Raw genomic sequence first — 20,611 nt, forward strand, 5'->3', positions numbered from 1 at the left:
TTTGGATTCCAGGCTAACGTATTTCCCCAAGCTAATCTTGGCAGTGAAAAAATCGCCCATGAAGCCGCCGAACTCCTCCTCAGTTTCTACCCAGGGGGACCCCAGAAAGGTATGTTCACGTTTCTGAGGGGTTTTACCCGGCGAAAATTAAAAGTATTGCCGGCAAATTGATGTCGCCGTGTTCAAAACAAACGTGACACGCACTAAACACGCCCCCCTCCCCATGACCCATGTCACGTAAACCGAATCGGATGTGTTGGCATCGAAAAAATTACGGTCAAAATCGCCAAAATTCTTACAAGTTTCTACCTACAAGGATCTCAGCAAGATACGTGTACGCTTCTGTGGGATTATTTTCCGGCTTGAGCAAAAATTATCCCGGGAAACTACAAGCAAATCATGAAAGGGGATGTAAACATGCTTGATTGTTCTTACCACAGCCAACTAAGCGTTTAACAATCGGGCGTCAGGAATTGTGAAAATTGAACAGAAATTTACAATTATACCGCCCGATATAAAGTCTACGTGTCCAGAACAATAAGACAAGTTACTGCTTGTTAACATTGGATTATATAAAGATCGTATGTACATTGGATTGATTTTACATGTATAGTACTAAATAAAGAATCTATGTATTATACAGGGATTTGTCTCTCTTAATTATATGGGTTAGTTTGGATAGGCTATGTGAGGGGTTTTACCCGGCGAAAATTAAGAATATATGGGTCAGTTTGGATAGGCTATGTGAGGGGTTTTACCCGGCGAAAATTAAGAATATATGAGTCAGTTTGGATAGGCTATGTGAGGGGTTTTACCCGGCGAAAATTAAAAATATATGGGTCAGTTTGGATAGGCTATGTGATAATAACGTTAATGACCCGCCTGTTCCTCGGTTTATATGGTGTCATAACGCCTGGTCAGGTGCTATAACCACCTCATAAAACCACCTCGTTCGCTTCGCTCACTCGGTGGTTTTATTCGATGGTTATAGCACCTGACCAGGCGTTATGACACCATATAAACCTCGGGGCGGGTTATTAACCCTTAATTAAAAACTTACAAGCCATCAAAAGAGGTAGCTGTTTAGTATGTAGCTGTTCGAAGGGCGAACATATACATGATGGATTATAATGTCAGGCCGGCGGAAGTTCGGCCCACATAAGGTCAATGGTGTCCAAGTAATTAGCCCAGTACATGAAGTCAGGCTATTCATATGTGCATGTTACAAATTGCCCGTAGACGGCGACGCTAAAAAGACTGATGGGGCAGTAGTTTGTATGGAATATTTACCATTGTACAGGATGTATGATGTAGACATACTATCTATGTCCGCTGTCAGAAACGCCAAGGTGGTGTGAAAAGGTCACTTACATGTTTGTGAGAGGTATGTAAGAGTGACGGTCTTGGCGTTAAGGTGAATTTATATACGGTAACCACGCTGGATATCAGCGTATGGTTAGATAGCGCCCAGAAAGGAAATGTCACTGAATGTGTGGGGGTGGAAAGTTGGTGCAAGTTTTGTGAGACCAAGAGCGTGTTTGGGGGCATTTTTCCATTTCTCGACATTACATAAGGCATAGTTACCTTTAGATTTCTCACGTTACAAATCTCAGAAAATTTGTCTTGCAAATTTTATTTTGAGAAATAGCCAGATAAGCCACAGAACAATAGAAAATCCTATGGTTGATTCATGATACGAGGGCGAGTCAGAAAATAATTCGGTCAATCTACTGGTAAGATCTTTATGAGCAACTGAGTTGATTTCAAGTTGACCACACCCTTGAAATTGAAAAAAAAGAGCCTATGATACCTATGCCATTACTTTCTAACTAGCCCTCGTATTGTCTTCACCTTTCTATAACGTGAAACAAATATGCACACTTTTGGGTTCGTCTACTTGCTTGCCGATATCAACAATTTGCCATGGATCTACAGGTAGTTTCAATAATCCTTCTCATTGCTTCCTTGCTTTCAAAGCTCTCAAAGTATTGAATTTGTATGCGTTGAACTCTACCCGACCTCACCATTTGACCACATGCGGATGACTTTGCATACCAAAAATGTATAACGGTTCTCTATGGTTCAGCTCACCGAAGAACACTGTACGCAATCATCGTGTGGACAATAAAGAGAACAATAGATCTTCGTAAATGTCGGTCACTGGAATATTTAACTACCAGCTGAAGTCCATGCGAGCCCCAAATCACCGTTTATCTACTATAACGACAAATACCTTTCATAGCACTGCGATTCTAGCAACAGTTTTCACCGATTTTAATGACGCACTTGCAGGAAGACCCTCCTAGAGCAATTGTAAAACTTGGAACCAGACCAGAAAGTGCCATCTTTGTGTCCGATGCCTAAATATATTTTGTCGTTGTGATAGCCTACACTACGACGAAATGGACCTCTAAGCACAAATCATTCGCATAACGTACGTAAAGCTTTACTTTCATGAAAGCAGATTCATGTGCGCTTTAGGGCTTATAGGTTGACATTCGTGGCGCGCATACCAGAGCGTGCCAGCATTGTTTGTGATGATGCCAAAACCTTTTTTTGCCTGCGTGATAGTTTAAGTAGACATTTAACAAAACATGCCGGTAGCTTTCCTTAATAAGGAGTTGTAAAGTTTTACACTAAAGGCCTTGTGAAGTTTTAGACATGCCAAATTACCACCGGGTAGCCTGAGTGTCAAACCCTTGGTGATTCAGCGTCCCAAGATTGATGACTGTGTCGAGTTGGATCGATGATAAAGAAGGCAGAAGTTCACCCGTGGCTAAGTATAGCTTTAGATATAGTTTTCATCGGTAAACAGTCCTGTTTCATACTTTTGCACATGTTTCAAGGACATGTGCAAAACAAACAGTTTGTATCAATGCAAATTGATCTTGTCATGTCGATGCAAATTAAACTTGACCTTTAAATTTAACTAGATTTTTCGGTTTGCAATGAAACGACAATATCACTTTGCACTAACATAAATATTCGATTTAAAACTGATAAAAACAACAAGCAGGTCGTTGAACAGTCTGCAAAAGAATGAAATAGCGCTGCGTACCGACTAAAGCTATGTTCACTTGATTTAACAACCTGATTGCGGACTTGAACTTTCCTCTTGTCCTCTCGACATTCCAAAAGTTCTGAACTCTCTTGAAAAATAAAAATAAAACGTCTGTCTTGAGTTCTAATTTGAAAATAATGTCCAGTTCATTCGAATTTAGTCCTTAATCTTTCAAATGAATATTATAATGATATGCGTTATTTCTAACATTGTGATTGCACATTTTGATTTATGTTGAGTGATTTGTGTTGAAATATACATTTTTTTCTGCTTTATGTAAGGGGATACTCAGTGCATCAGCGACACCTATTGAAAAATGGCAGAACTACAGAACAATACAGCTGCTTTTTGAGGAATTCTCCAGCTACATAGAGGGAAGAAGTTGGAGCTAAATAAAACATAATAGAGGTCCAGCTAACTAGTGATTTTTCAAAACTGTTTAAAATCTGTTGTTTTCCTTCATTGTTATCTTTTGTGTAGCGTGCATGTCAAATGGTCAGCGCGCGGCCCTGCCTCTAGAACTAGAAGCCGGTTCGATTCCGGCTATAGTCACTCACTCGCCATGCACGCTACTGGAAATAGTCGCAGCCCTTAAGCCCCCGTCACAAATCAAGAAATTAGCTCGGCCGACTTGTCGGCGAGCTCCAAATGGCGATTTTCGGGCGAAGTACGACCGACGTCCTGTCGATTCTACGGGCTTCGGGCGAATTTTCGGAGCTCGGCCGACGTTCGCGTGTCACTGGAAGCTGCGCTTAAATTCAGCGAGGCCTCGGCGACGATTTTTGAACTCGCACAGCTCGTCAACAGTTTGCCCGTAGCTCGCCCGAGCAACGCCCAGCGCTCGGCCAATATTCGGGCGGGCATCCGAGGATTTTAGACCCGATTTTTGGTCGGTCGGAGGTCGCCCGAACTCTTCGGCCTCGTGCGAGCCTCGCACGGGCCTTGAACAATAATCGGACGACCGTCGTCAGTGTTCCGGCCGACTCATGAAAAGTGAGGCATGCTTCGGGCGAGCGTTGTGCAGGTGTTGATGGGAGCTTGGACGGGCCTCGGCCGAACTCCTTCTTGTTTATAAATAAAAGGAAACGACAGTTTGGTTTATAACATAAGATGATAAATGATACTGTAATATTATCTAATACTAATTTCAACTTGTCGAAGAATGCTGCCAAACTTTTCTAATGAAAGACAATTCAAAACAAAGTTAAATTTTCATTAAAAAAAAAATTATAAATAAAATGTTGACACCGAAGACAATGCTTCTTGTTTCTATTTTGGTATTGGTTTGGATGTTTCAATTTGTATATTAATGAACTGGGGCTTGACTTTTGAGGTTTGACTTCACTTCCTGAGTTTTTTCTCCACAAAATGACTAGTTGAAAGTCCACTGAGTCATTATAGATCTATGTTTGTCTGCCGAGGCACGCCCAGGCGTCGGCAGGGCGTCGATAGGCTTGTCAACGGTCGGTCGAAGCTCGGACGGCGTTCGCCCGAGCTTCGGTCGATTTCTATTTGGTGAAAATTTTTGGATCGGGGTTAAACGACTGATCTGTTGACTTTGTGGCTCCTGCACTTGTATTTTGATTGGTCTATAACAAAATTCCTCTTTATGTGATTATTTTCAGTGTACCCACCTACTTCACTTGTGCCCTACATATTTGCCACAACTCAGAAAGTAAAGTTGGTCCAAATTTGAGATTGTTACCAGGCTATTTGATTCTGACTTCGTCCGTGTCCAATAGATGGTACCGTCTTATGTGGGATTTATGATTATTAGCGTTCGACGGACGTCGCCCGAGCTCTGTTCAATTTGTGACGGGGCAGGTTTTCAGTGAAAAATACGGTCGACGCTCGGGCGAATTTGAAATTCGGCGAGCTTCCGGCGATCTACAAAATCGGCCGATGCTCGCATGAATTGTGACGCCGGCTTTAGGACGGGACGCACTATGATACTTACGCTATTCCCAGCGGTGCCTGGTCGCCATCTTGAATTTCAGCGCTTCGCGCAATGACTCACGGGAATTTCTCGATATCCACGCACACTCACGCGAGAATATGAACACGAGATCAAAACATACGACTCATTGCAGGGGAATTTTAGTTGCCGAAACATATCGTCGGGTCCGATTTTCAAGTCCCTTATCCCTGAAAGCTCTCGGAGCAGCCGTAAAAATTGCCAAGACAGTGCTCTAGGTACAGAGCACACTTTAATGCGTGACAGTTTTCCCCTTCTAGCTTCTTGACCCTGCTTCTAGTGTTAAGCGATGTCTGTGTTTTGTCTTCGGCAATGGTGCTATGTAAACACTAACACTTGACGTCGGAAAGGAATGATGTTCAAATGACCCGACTAAGGTGATAATCTTCTGTTCATTTGAAAGCAGACATTAACTGTTCATTGAGTAGATATGCCATCATTTTTATGACCTGACTACAAATAAATCTGTTTTTAAGAGGTCTTCAATGTGTATTCAATGCCCATCAATGATATAGTCCTATGGAAATAATGACACCAAAAAGCTGTAGGGTAACTTAATCTATCCTCTACCATCATGAACTACTAAATGATTTGATTGTCATGCAGAGATCATAAATAATTAGTATAACAAAAAGATAACAGCTACCTTACCTTGGAACCTTCACCCGGGAACCTATAAATGCCAGAGACTGAATGGTAGTACCATAGTCCTGATTCGAAGCACTGTTGTATCGATCTTTACTAAACTGCTAAATGATGTGCCATATTTTGATCTTGTTACAAATGTTTTGTTTGTTTTACATTGCATGTGTACATGTATGTATTGACTTCAGTCCAAAATTGTTGAGCTATGCCTCACCTCAGTTGAGGAGTTTCTTAACCTTTTTTAATGCCTCTCTTTCACAAAATTCATTTGGAAAAGGAGATGTCTATCTATGTGCACGGTTCATATTTGAGGTTACAGAGAGAGCATTTGCAATTTTTATACTCAACTATATCTAGGTACAGTCAAACCAGGCAGGCAACTTGTACAGGATATAAGTTCTGTATATATGTGACCATAGAAAGTTATATATATCTACATGACAGAGACTTTCTGGTATTCAACATGTACAGTGAAGTTTTATTAACATTTTGAACATTCAATTGAACAACAATTAAAGCATAAACAGATAGTTTTAATCTGAGTCACATTCTATTTTCTGCTGCACATGTTCTGGCATTAATATGCCATACCATCCTTTTATCTTGTTACTGCACACTCTGTAGACAGTCACTAGGTATTCTCTGTGCTCCTCCATCTGTGACACCTGCAGTGCATATGAACAACATGTTGATATTATCAATATTGACACTATCTGACATATATAATACATACATACTGATACAATCTACTTTGTTTCTGAAAATGATTATAATGATAGTATACTAGTAGGCTAAATTACTTATAGGCTCTTTCAAACACAATTACAATGTCTGGACTCCAAGGAGACCAGTACTGACCTGTGGGGATGGGGGCTGGTGCTGCTAGCTTTTGCATATAATGATATTATCTATTTCTTTTAGCCTGTACACACTCAATCTGCTCGAGCGAGAGCTATTTTTCAAGTCTAGAACATCCTAATATTTTGTGTCTATACTCAATCTGTATTAATCCATACAATAGAATCTAAGGGAACGAGACCAATGCATACATTTCGTGTCGACATACCCATGCATATCCTTCGTGTCGTTAAAAATACGACCGCGTCGTTGAATGACATCATTGTAAAATGGTTCCAAAATATCTCAGGACACACCAAAAAAATAGGCTAATTCCAGAAAAAATAATTTAGAAAACTACAGCCTAATTACTCCAGGACATCATTAAGGTCTTCACTCATCCCCCTGAGACCAAGTCATAATTTCAAAAAGTCATAACTCACCGAAAATTCGCCGTAAAAAGAAGCGGTTTTCACGATCTGCAAGCTTGGACAGTCCTCTTTGCAAATGGCACCAGTGCGCAGGCGTGAAAGCTATGCCTCGTTCCCAAGGTCTTTTGCGCATCTGGAAGTACTATAAGTCTGGGGTGCCCTGGGACAGAGTCAGCCCAGTCACGTGGTACACTAATGAGCAAGATGGCGGAAAACCTTGTGCACACGTAACTTTTCATAGTGGGACGTTAAGCTGTGGTCCATTGTTCATTGTGCTTGTCCAATAGAGCTAGGGGAATTTCCCTGGCACAATGAACCTGTAAAACCTGTACATAGCGTCTATCAAGACCAGTTGAAGAATAGCTTTTCAGTGAGCTAAAGTGGATCGATATAACTTTCTCTTTTTACTTTCTTTCCGTCAGGTCGAAGGTTTGCTCGCGCCAAAGGCAACTACAATCCTCAAGACGACAACGAACTGAAGCTGAAGACGAACGACGTCGTGCAGTTGCTGAGCACGGAAAATAGCGGCTGGTACTTCGGCTACCTGGACGGGCGGCTGGGCCTAATCCCCGCACACATCGTCGAGATCATACAGTTCGATAACAGGAAAAGTGAGTCATTTTTTAACATGCACTTAACGTTAGGCCTAGGAAACAAAATGCTTTGTTTCCGGTTACCCGATAGACCCTAGCAAAACCCTTCCGACCGCAGCCTTCTTTCTGTCGTCCGCTTGCTTGGTACATAAAATCTGACATCTGGGTGATGACAATTTAAAGCAGACTCAAACAATATTTTTTTGGAGACTTGTTCTTGCAGAGTATTTCACACTCTGTTAACAGATGATCGAAAATACAATATGATGTTGAAAAAAGCAGCATCCTGATGCATTCAAGTTTTGGAAATGCTAAACTGTATTTGCTGAATAAATTCGGCCGATATCTAAAAAAAGGATGAAAGAAAAGTGAGAATCCCTACCTACCGACCCGATTTTTGTACCTAAACTGGAAACACAGCATTTCTTTTCTTAGGCCTTACCGTCTTCCACTGTGTTATCTCTCACTATAGATAGCCCACTCTTCTGCCATGCTCGTGACCACTGTACTTATTCTAGTTCTGTGCACTGTACGAAAAGGTGACAAATACCGGGTTATGCTTAGGTCTTATTTGGAACTAGAGTAAAGTATTTGTGCTCCATATACTTCAGGTTTGCTATCATAATAATGTTAGTTTAGCGATTACGGGGTCTTTTTATGAATATGGATTGGTATTTTTAATTTATTTTTTATTTGAGTTGAATGTGTGATAGTTGTGTGCCGATTTGTTTAAAAAAAGAGAGAACGCTAGCGACCCCCAGAACACCCCTCCCAATAAAATGGTATGGCGACCCTGTGACGTCACAATTCAAGATGGCGGCCACCATTCATGCCAACGGATCCAACAAAGGGCCCCGCCGGGACGTTGACGGGGTGCTTTTTTCACTTTGGGACGTGACCCCTACCTGGCCCCATGAAACAGTTTGCGGTTGCCTTGCTATTTCAATTTCACTCATTTGACTAATTTTGGGCTTCGGAGCCGGGACACGACAGAAACAGGCCCAATTGAGACTCAAACATAGATCTGGTAATGTCTGCAAAAAAAAGCAACAAAAATAGTCCCAAAAACCATCCACTGGTGTTTTCAGGTGTCCAGGAGCTACTTCTCTTACCGGAAGTGCTAACTCTGTTACAGGAAGGAAGGTGCGAGACAAGAGGTTCGCGCGTGCGCTGTACGACTACTCTCCACAGGAGGAGGGCGAACTGAGGCTACAGGTGTATGACGTCATTGAGGTGTTGAACAGGGATGAGTCGGGCTGGTGGTACGGCCGGTGTCAGGGCAGTCTGGGAGTCTTCCCTTCCAACTACGTAGAGGTCATCTCGGTGGAAGATGTCGGTAAGAACACTGTTATTTTAGACCACAATTCCACATTTAAGGCCACCATTCCACAATAATTTTAAGGTCACAGGACGGTCGCGGCGTAGTCGCCGCCTAAGAAGAATGGGGGGTCTAAGGGCCTCAAACACTCATACCGATGGGTAAGTGTGAAAATACGCACATTTAACAGTCACACATCCGATAAAGAAACAGATGTCGATCGATCTTTGTACACAACCAAGTGTTTCATTCAAGCCGCCGTTTCGGTGACCGTGTGTCACTTTCCTCAAGGCAATACTCACTGGTTCAAGTTGCACTGCAGCAAGGTGTCGCTGCTAACGGATGCGGTCCCAGACGCAAAGTAGTATTTACGCAGATACATACATAGGTAGTCCATGCGGCGCTGAATAAAACACTTGGTTGTCTACAAACGACTTTGTTATCCAGTGACTTACCGACCTTGTGAAATTATACATGATTGATAACGAAACAATGTACCCTAAATCTCTTGATGACGTCACCAAGAATATGGCGACATTCAATGACTTCGAGCCACTAACTATTTTTGTCGAATCTGAGTTTTTACGCTCACCAAAAGCACTGCATGGCACAAGTCATATAAGTATATACAATGAATAAAAACATGACCTTCTATATTCTTCAAAGGTGCCAAGGCCGTGGTCGATCCATATAAAATGATGAACAGCGCATTCGTTCTTTTTTTTACAGTAATACAGATGGACTCGTATATCTTTTACTGACAAACTTTAATGACCTCATAGTGAGACTTACACGGGCATCATGCCCAAAGCAAAAACGAACAATTTTAACGGCCGTCGCATGGCTGACTATATGGGATCAAAACTTTGATTAAGGTCCGTTCCGTTACATGATAAACGTGTTTTACGGCACCCCGGGTGATACAAGTCGGACATTTAGAAAGAGATAAAGCCAGCTGAGGTTGAAGTTTAATTAAAAGGACATTTTAATTGGGGGAAGTGTAATTAAGGTAGCACCTAGGGAAAGGGACTTTGGAGTTTATTGATAGATTCATAAAAACATTTCATTTCCGTTAGATAAGATGCTCATCTCAAAACCTGTGCCGTGATGATGTCTGATGACCTGAAAAATTACCCTTCAAGGGAAAAGTAGATAACAGGATATTAGTTATTCAAATGAGTGTAAACATAAATCATAACTTGCTAACATTTATTTATCTAGATATGTTGTCGGCTGAATAAAACGTTTTGTTTATTGTCGTGCCCTATTCCCATTCGTCTACACAAATGATATATTACATATTGACATTGAGTTTGTTTATATATAAGCAATTCTATGATTTTGTATTAGCAAAACGTAATGCTCTAAAATTTATGTGTTTTTTTCATGTATCGTAACATCTTAAGAGTGACCACTATTTAAGCAACGTGTAAAGATCTGCAAACTAGAACATCAATACAAATCGCTAGGAGCCCAAATCTAGTCACCAGGTCTTATCAAGGCCTACACACATTCCAAATATCAAGACAATCCATCCAGGCCTTCTCGAGTTATGTGGTTCATCCGCACACTTACATACCAATATATAATTGCATAAAAACCCACACACATACAAACGCTACCGAAAACATAGCATTATTGGCAAAGGTAACAAGAGTGCTCAAAAGATATATGTAGATGGATCCCAAATAGTCGCCTCTGCGAATGTGTACACATACTTAGCATTTCATACCTTCCATGTCACCTCACATTGCGGACACACACAAATAAACCACAAGGTAAGTCTGTATTTTACCGGTCAGGAGAAAAAGTTTGATCTCGGTTTGACAAATCGCGATTACAAAATATATCGTTTTTTTCCCATGGCCTTTCGACAACAAGAAAAGCCCTCAAATGCCTAGCAAAGCACATATGGTTTGAGTCTGCGGTTTGTCCTAGAATAACACGAGAATCGAGATAGACTCTATTGTTGTCGTGTTTATCTGAATATCTTAACCTGAGATATTTCATAATATGTATGAATAGGGGTATCACTGATGAACAAAAACGGTCAATTATAACTAACATTGTGAAAAAAGCCTAAGGTGATAGAAGACGACATGGGGTAGTGTATCTGCGCTTCTCGTCCGACATTCCTGCAGTTCCGAAAGATATCGCCAGATGACGCCCGGCCACCACTTGTGTCTGGAAATGGAAATGTACTATTTTATATCCGAGTAAAAAGCCAGATACATTGTATTCCGCTCTAATTCATAATATGTCAGTACAATACATTTCACTGGTGTACAACTCGTTTTTGCACGCCCTTCAACTGACACCAATGCAGTTCCAACACAGATCACCAGATGTCGTCCATGAACCATGTTGATATGATGCGTTTTATTCCGGATGGTTTCACATTCAAGTCGAAAGCTAGAAAAATTGTATTTGGTCTTATTCTTTATATCTCATTAGAAAGCATTTCATTGTAGTTTTGCTAGTGCATGAACAACTGGACGTATGTATTGCGTGCCCTTTACCTGGCTCCACTGCAGTCCTAACACAGATCACCAGGTGTCGTACATGAATCATGTTTGATGTGATATGTGCAATTACAAGCGGTTTCATATTCAAGTCAAAAGCCAGATACATATAATTTCAGTATAAATCATTATAACGCATTTAATTGTATTTTGGTTGGTGTACAACACGATGTATGTTTTAGCGTGCCCTTCAGCAGGCACCACTGCAGTTCCAACACAGATCACTAGGTGTCGTCCATGAACCATGTTTATGCTGATACGTTTTTCCGTACAGGCGAATTAACAGAAGACGAGATGAGAGTTTGTACGTGTGCTTCCACGTCCAACTTACCGGAATACGGGTGCGGCGAGGAGGGCTGCTGTGCCGAGCAGGTAACTCAGCATGTGCACCTCCACTCCTCACACCTTCCATCTTCATCCAGCCTTTCATCCAGCTCAGCCCTGTCCAACTCTCTGCACTCGCTCAGCATGTAGGGCCGCTTCAGCCGCAGCTTCCGCCAACTTACCAGGTAGGACCGATCAGTGGCGCCCCCTACCGGAGCCAGTGCTAAGTGGGAAGAGGCAGCCTTCGCCAAAGTGCGCCATTGGCTAATGTACGGTTACATTATTCGAAATGGTGCATTGCCTTTCCATGATATGCACCAAAATTGTACCTAAAATTGATATATTCATATTGATTTATAGAGAGTAAAACGTAATAATAAATTATCGAATATTCAATTCTCGAATATTCGATCCTGCTTAGCGCCGGTTCTAACGGAAGGACCCACAACCCCCGTGCTTGTAGATCCCCGCGTCGTCTATCCTAACTGTCAATCATTTCTCTACAAACCAACCACAGGGAAGCACTACACCAATCCTAACTGTCAGTCATTTCTCTACAAACCAATCACAGAGGAGCACACAGCACCAGACGCACCTGCCGGAGCTGCTAACCTATAGGAACACTACTCCAACTTACCTGTGTTACTTGTATTAGTGCGATGTTCTGATTATTTGAAAGATATGTTGTGAAATGCCATGTTTATATCTTCTCACTTTCTTCACTTTCCTCTTTACACACTTGCAAAATCACTTTGCTTCAGGGGCGTGTAACAATAAGAATGTGGGATCAACTTTCTCTACAATTGATCATGATGACATTGTCACATTCATGTTTTGGTAAACTATTTTCCCTAGAGCAAGTATGCGAATCAAAAATACTGCAAAACACAACTCAAATAGCTTCCAGACCATTGCGGCCTCGGATTACAACGTTACTACCATCTATTTTTTGTATCAGAAAGAGCATTAACCCTGTCAGTAAAACAAAATTAGCACAATTTGCATTTATGCAGAAATTATGAGCATACAAATAACCACCTTACGTGAATTAAAATGTTATATTCTGTCTTATATGGTCATAAATCGACTATAAACTTTCCTCCCATTCTCAAAGCGTTTTATTGTAATGTAATTTTCACATAAAACCACCGTGTATGCGGCTAGTTATAAGAAGAAGCAATGTCCTCGAGGGAGCCTACAGTGTACAACGGTGGGGCTGACCTCGTCACCTTTTGATATTTCCATTTGAAAAGCTTAGGTCTGACCACTACGCCTAATTCCATCTCTTCTCTGTGGGCCCAACAAGGGTATTACGTCGTTTTAAATCTGAAGAATCTTACGTTGTAAGGTATTTGGGCACGGGGGATAATTTTGTTTTTATTGCAACATTTAAATACATGACATGATGACGACAGACTCAAGCCTACAGCTTATTTGTGTCGCCATCGACAGAATACATTACAAAACGTACAAAAACAAATATTACAAATACTGATAATAATAAAAAAAGTGTGCGGATATGCAAAGCATAACATCAAAAAATTATCTCAAATAAGCTACATGACAGGAATCTTGAAATGTAAGAAAATTGAAAACAATAAACAGATAGATATGTGGGGGATAATTGAAGGTATGTAAACTGTTGGGTAGTATGGAAATTGAAATTTGAGGAAACAATCCTAAATTTAAGATAGGCACTATTCATATGAATACATTTGTCAAATTTTTCGTTTTGGTACTGTACATACGAAGATCAGTATAGATGAAGTCGATGATAGAGAATAATTATTACATCGAAACAGCAGTGTCATAAAATGGATTTCGATTTACACATGCATGCTCTCTGTTTATTTGTCATCCTTTACGTTATTGAAAACAAAAACTGTCGATGCCATCTGTCAAATATGGTATTATTATTGATTGTCATTTTTACAGGGCATAAAAAGTTGAACCAGGATATGAGAAACAGTGTTGCACCTTTAGGAAGCAGAACACACGTCTCTCAATGAATACGCGGTGCCTCCGGCATTAATTAACTGATTTTTAGATTAGTTGGATATCTTGATGTAGTTCAAGGAAGTGCAGCCTTCTGTGTCGGCAGCTAATAAGATCATGACCCTCTGACCCGCAGGTCAGCGCGTAAAAGCCCATTCTTACTAATTTGGCCTTTGTAAGAGAATCACCAGTGGTTTATGATTCCCCAAGCGGGTATACAATTTAGAATGGACGTGTGTGTTAGGATCGGGGATAAGGCCACAGCAAGTAAATTTAGAGGATGACATCCTCTGCAGACTCCAGATTTAATGCGAGAGCGCGAAGAAAAATCTGGTGGGTAAAAAAATTCAAAACAGACACTACAAACGTTGTAACAAGAATTGAAGCGGAAAAACATGGCATCACAGCCAACAACTCTTTTGTTCCTGTAGTCAAAGTGACACTAGTGTAATAGACTGGTATCAGTTACCAAATTGGCAACTACACTCATGGCTACCACATTGATGTCACTTTTACAACTTTTATATCTAGTTTCACTTCTACAACTATAGTCATGGCTATCCCACTTCTACAAGTTCAATCAAGGCTGTATTGCGATATATTTTCCCATTTTAGCACTTTCTCCCCATGCTGAACATGTTTAGAGGGGAAAAAATGATAAATTTTCCTTGCTCTAGCCGAACAGAAATCTTTGCCGGATCTACAAGAAAGATGTCAGGAGGGAGGTTTACCTCTGACGTGGGTACTGTTGTGTTCCCAACTATAACTTAGAACCCTTGTGGTGGATTTTGTATGGATTTTACTATGTGGATAGACGGTGAGGTCCTAAGTTAATATGCTGATTTGGGGCTTCCTAGCAGTTTTGTCCAGGTACTGCAGCACAACAGAACGACGCTCCTTCCCTGACAGTAATGTGGTATAGCCCATGGAGAACTGGTCAGCCGTCCCGACGAATGACCCATAATGGGATGGAGATGTCTGGGACTGATAAAGAGAAGACGGGAAGGGGAGGGCCACCAACATGTTTTTAAAATGATTAGGATTATGACAAAGAAAAATTAACAAACAAATCTAAATACTTGACAAAGATATGAGCTATCCCATTTCATGTAACAAGAGGCATCGAAATTCCAATGCCTTTCTCTGTGTGTTAGCATTGGCGAAGAAATAAAATCAAGTGAGGCTTGTGTGGTCCTCCCCTTCATTGCAGTGCAAGGTCCCATACATTAATAATGATTAAGCATGATTCAGATCGTCCACGCCTGATGTTTTATATAGTTTATATATTTGTCGAGCTTTACAAATCGAAAGCAATTTCCTAGTCAACCAAACGAAGGCAAATATATGCATATATATTATGTATATGCATTCAACATTATCAGAGTTTGTTGTGTTACGAATAGCTTATATATGAGTCCCCCTTTCATACATGGCTATGGAGAGCCATGTGAGGATGAATCGTATCGGACATCTCTGTCAGACGTGATTGATTGTCACTTGTAGTTTTAACGCCTAACAATAGATAAGAGCATCACATACTATCAATATTGATTTTTCATGCTTACCCGAATCTACGCTGCCCGTTACAGCAATATATCTGTTTAGTTGAATCCGAAGAACCGGCAAAATGATGAGATGCACCTCTGCATACTGTACGATTTATGAGATTGAATCAGGAAAAGGACAGGAACTTTCGTTACCTTGCTGTTTTCTGGTTTACTTGAAGTGTTGAGAGATACTTTAAATGCAGAAATGTTCACGGTTGTTTTATGTTCGCGATTTTCGCGGCGACCATTTCACCGCGAACTTAAAACCACCGCAAACATTTTTGTCCAATACTGTAGCCGTAGGTGAATATAGCGCTGCCACAAACTTAATACCATCGCGAACACTCCATTACCCCCTAAGCGCGAAATAAAACCACGCGAACTTAAATACATTTACAGTACTAGTATTTGGTTTCGTAGTCCTACATACAGCGGCTAATTATTACAGCTATTATCTTCAAATTGGATTCAGTGTTTGTAATATTTCCCGGAATTATATTCCCTGAGTTACGAAGAAGTTTCAAGCGATGCGAATTTGGACAACTTCATTCTATCCTGTCCCGGCAAGACCTTAAACAAGAACTAAAATCACCTACACCACGGTCCTTCTTAACAAAAATTGTCATAAGATCCAACGCTGTGTAAACTAGATAAGCTTGCGTCGAATGAAACTCTAGATGACAGACATTCTTTTAAGCCTAACTGAAACACGAGAAGAAGATTCAAAGTTTTATCTCCATTGATGAACGAGCCATGACATAAAGGTCTCGCGGCATTAGTACGGCCGGCCCATGGATTATACCTAGCTAAGCTGGGATGAACTTATCTACTTTGCTAGCTTTGATAACAGTGAAGGGATTGTATACTGACACATGCAATGACGGTGACATAGAATCTGTAAATTCTAAAAAAGCCGTTTTCAAAAGCCTGATATACGCCTCAAATGGAAACTAGGTGCTAAAATTAGCAATCGCCCTATCGGTCTGCCAAGGATCAAAGAGGTGATGTGTAACCCAAGTCCTTCTCTAGATGATAATTAAAACTAGAGGGAAAATCTTCTTTTGCATCTTGTCAGTGTCATACGGCAAGATTGTACGGGGAATTTTCAAATCCTGAAGATATTGGACGTATCTTGTTATTTGGACAGAACAGCACAAGTCAATTCAACGAATAAATTCTACCAACACAGACGAACTTTTAATCTCATCTCGCCAGGGTGATACAGTAATGCCATGCAAAGGGGCTAAATTAAGCATGTCCATAGAGGTAGACGTTTAGCCTGCCGGCAAAAATAATTTTACTCTTTGCTTGTATCTCAGCTTAATAATATGACACACAGAAGAGCTTTTAATCTCATCTCGCCATGGCGATACAGTTATACCATACAAAGGAGCTGAATTTAGCATGTCCATAGAGGTAGACGTTTCTCCATACGCACTACACGGATATGCTGGACATGCTATACAAAGATTTCCTGCGTAAAGGCAGAAGACCAGAACATTCTAGATTCTGATTTGCAACTGCCATTGGCAGGCTTATGTTAGCAAATTCATATGATGGTTTAAAAGAAAATTTAATGTGATATAATTAACAGTTGCGGCAGATGATAAGCGTGTGTGTTGAAAGAAATACAGCCATCCATAGCCAACAATTTACTGTCTCCTTCACTTAAATCCGTTGCATCATCCAAGCTAAAGCAACTTTTGCTGGTCCATCAATACTGTTAGTCAAGTGGTTGTATATTACACTTCAGAAACTTGAACATGGGCCGTCCAGCATTTGAAATGCTGAATGTGCAAAGGAGTGGGTATTTCTCTATAAGAACAGCTTCAAATACCCATTGCCGTCACGGCATACGAGGCATCTGCAGATCTACAAAAGAAATGGCACGTGGTCACTTTACTGCTTCTTGAGAAAGATGAAGGGATAAGAATTTTGTGTCAAGTGAATAGCTTCTTGGAATGAAAAAAAGTAAGGCGTGAACTTAAACTAGAGGATGAACATCAGGTCAGTCATGTGGTTAGAACGGTAAAAATAGAAAACGCTTGACGATGGCAAAAGTTTCTAATCTTCTACGTCCAAGTAAAAGATTGCAGAAAGCTTTAGAATGTCCCACCACGTCTACTCTATCACATTATCACAGCCACCAGCAATACTTGCAAATCAAAGACCCTTCGACACAGATACTGTAGATTCATGGACCACTAAGGATTTGCTGCTTCAAGGCCTGTCGTATCTTATCAGTATAACCGTATTCCTTGCTCCCCATTTAGTTGGCAAAGGTTAATACGGTCAAATAAGTCACAGAATCTGTTACAATTTGACAAAGCCCCAAAGTTTCAAACCTGGTCATTTATAGTAATCTAGTGATGAAAAGAGTAGGATTTACTAGTTTATTTCCAGGACATTTCAAGATATCAAATTACAACATTTTACAATTAAGGTACAGAAAATACGTGCCTTCCAGTATACTATAATTTGTATGCCACCCGGGAGGTTTTCAAACAGATAAGACGTCCTTAGATTACATGCTGATAGAATATGTATTCTTAAAAGTTGCATACTTAAGTATATGCCTTTGCTTAGAAATAAGTTGTTGGCTCAACGTAAAGCAACATTAACATCATATTTGGGGTATTTGCTGTGCAATCCAAATGCATATCATATTCCTATCTACAGATATTTTGTCCTAAAATTACAGATATTCCTATTTCTAGATTCAACGTTACAAGAAGGCTATGAAGAAAAAGTTTGATATTAAAACTAGGACTAATATAGAGTTTCCAACAACCTCGGTAGTAGGGACCATATGTCAATTAGATCAAATGAGTCTATGGTAGTTTATAACTTACTACTCAGCAACCTCTGCAGATCCCCTTGGTGATGAAAAACAATTACTACTCTCTAAGATTAATTCCCTTGTAACCTGGTCCAATCTGGAGACGGATTAGTCCGAAGACCTGTGTGCACAGATAGGTGAGACCTTTGCATTGGTCACACTTAATCACGTCACCCAGCACCTTTTTCGACGTATCAACCTGATTCTTATCTTTGCACGATCCCATCTTTCTGCGGAGGGATTCAAGAATCAATACCTTGGCGAACCTTAACATTGATTCGCAACATTATTAGCAGAGAAATGAATTTTGCTTAGCAAATGACTATGTTTATCTAAAACACGATCGGGGTTTTAGAAATTAGAACTTTTGAGATGTGGCCCGAGAATCGATACATTGCCGGGGCCCTACATTGATTTTCCAAAAATTCATGGAGATACCATGAATTTCTGAGCGAAGTCATTACGTTGCCAACAGTAAAGAATATTACGAACATTACTCTTGTTTGAGAATTAATCAGTACAGGGTAAATCAAGGTTGAAATTCCGGCATTGTAAATGAAGGGATTTGTGTGTACACAATTAAAAATCTTTTGTAGTGACACAATATCGATGGTGTGTAGCGAGCAAATTCGTCTGCCATATTTCTCTGTCAAATATTTGTTTATCCTGTCTATCGAGTCTACTACACAGAAATCTTATCTAAGTATGCTTACATTTGCTGCCAGGGGCAGAGGATAGTCAAGGAAGTTTGCGAGGCAAATGATTGCCGACTTGGCATATCTCCGTGTACCGTTTTATGTTTTAGGGGTGTTTTTCGAAGCTGCACTTTTCTGGCTGTAAGTTAAAGATGTCAGATATTGATGGCAGTAAGCTCGATGTTCACTGCGTATATCGGTGTGGTCTGTTATAGATAATGTGCATGGATAGCTTCGATTTCAAGCTCTGATCGGACATCGGCAACCGCCCGCCCGTGTCATTGGTCTGACTACAAACAGCCGCGCTACAGCTGCGACGTCTGACCCTATGCGCACGGCACCATTTCCACTAGGTGGGGTCGTGTGGCGTAACGGCAGGGTATTTGGCCCAGAACCCAGATGTTCCAGGGTTTGAATCCTGCAATATTACCAATCTTGTGTCCTTGAGAAAGACACTTAATGCTTAGGTCACATTTCCAAAGCGGGGCCCGGTCGGGTAGCTTGCGGGAACAAAAAAATATGATATAAAAGACATCAAAAGACCAAAAAAACTTTAAAAAACTACTATTACCTATAAATCGTGTATTTTCTTGATATGCATTTTTTAATTTTTTTGTTTTCGCAAACAGCCCGGCCGGGCACCGGCTTGGAAACGTGACCCTAGCATTACACGACGTCCATCACTCCACACAGGTGTTAAAACGAGTACCTTACTTTATTAGTTGGAGAGGTAAAAGGATGTGGAAGGATAGGGATGGGCCTCGCCTTCAAATAATGTACCCTAGATTAATTGGATGGCAATCCACTGTCCATACGGCTTTAAAGGGTCTATGGGACTTTCGTTAACTGTTATATTTTACGATTTCCACTTCATAGGGGACATATAATGAAATTCCCTGTGTTCTGGCTACATTCATAGATGATTACTTTAGTAAACTAGTGATGTCTAAAACGCATAATCATTATCTATTTATCTATTTTTTATTGAAAATAAATAAAATGAGAGTACAGAAGGGTAGCAAGATACAACCATTGGTATCTGAAAAACAATAAACTAAAATATATGAAAGCCAAAACAAATGATAGTCTTCGTCAACATAAACACTGAACTAAGTGTGTACATATATAGTCTCCCTTTGAGTTCAACATTAAACATTAGATATTGATAAACACAACAACAATATGTCAAGAATAACTAAAAAAAAAAGGAAATAAGACATGAATGTGATACTGATTCAACTTGTATAGAGCTTTTCTCATACTCCTCGCCATGTGTTATAATTTGTTATATCTGTACATACTAGTAATATAATGGACATTCCATGTTGAAAATTACCTAACAATAAAGTATTTATGTAAAAGATGATTCACTAGAAATGCGAGTCACTGTGAAATTTGCCTACAAAGGCCTCACCCAATAACAAGATTAAGGAGGCTTCCAATTCTTTCATACGTGGTCGCTTTAATCGACTGGTAGTTGCTACACCCGCGAATTTTTGTAGATCTACGTGATTTCTTCTTAGGGATGACTGAATGCATAAAGATTTGTTCAAACGCGTTACATGTTCTCTAACAGGGCGATACAAGTGCGGTGTGGCATAACATTGATCATATCGTACAAAGAGGAATGTATAATATAATTCTTAAAGTTATTGCAAGAGAAATGTTTCTATAACTCTACGCCCGATTTAAAAATTCTGATACGCTTTAGCGCCTTTCTTGAATGCATACCTTGTCAACAAATAATAAAGAAAATGTAGGATAAAAACAATGTACTTGATCTTCAGTAAGATCTCTATCACTTTAAAAGTCTTGAAACAGTTCGGTGA

General features: G+C 40.3%; 1 protein-coding gene and 1 long non-coding RNA gene across 9 annotated transcripts in view; one reads left to right on the forward strand and one right to left on the reverse strand.

The window, feature by feature from the left end:
• The window catches only part of LOC136445450 (uncharacterized), a 138,720-nt gene that overhangs the window by 105,805 nt on the left and 12,304 nt on the right, over positions 1 to 20,611 (forward strand). For all 8 annotated transcript variants that reach the window (XM_066443480.1, XM_066443487.1, XM_066443479.1 and 5 more), the window contains 3 exons: positions 7,372 to 7,560; positions 8,678 to 8,878; positions 11,657 to 11,754. In XM_066443480.1, coding sequence (XP_066299577.1) covers positions 7,372 to 7,560; positions 8,678 to 8,878; positions 11,657 to 11,754 — 488 coding nt within the window. The remainder of the gene's footprint in view (positions 1 to 7,371; positions 7,561 to 8,677; positions 8,879 to 11,656; positions 11,755 to 20,611) is intronic.
• Positions 5,137 to 7,191, reverse strand: LOC136444897 (uncharacterized). Its single transcript, XR_010757351.1, has 2 exons — positions 6,962 to 7,191; positions 5,137 to 6,346 (listed from the first exon to the last, which is right to left on the reverse strand). It is a non-coding gene; the product is annotated as an uncharacterized lncRNA (long non-coding RNA).

The sequence above is a fragment of the Branchiostoma lanceolatum genome, chromosome 11 (genome assembly GCF_035083965.1).
Source record: "Branchiostoma lanceolatum isolate klBraLanc5 chromosome 11, klBraLanc5.hap2, whole genome shotgun sequence".
Lineage (NCBI taxonomy): Eukaryota > Metazoa > Chordata > Leptocardii > Amphioxiformes > Branchiostomatidae > Branchiostoma > Branchiostoma lanceolatum.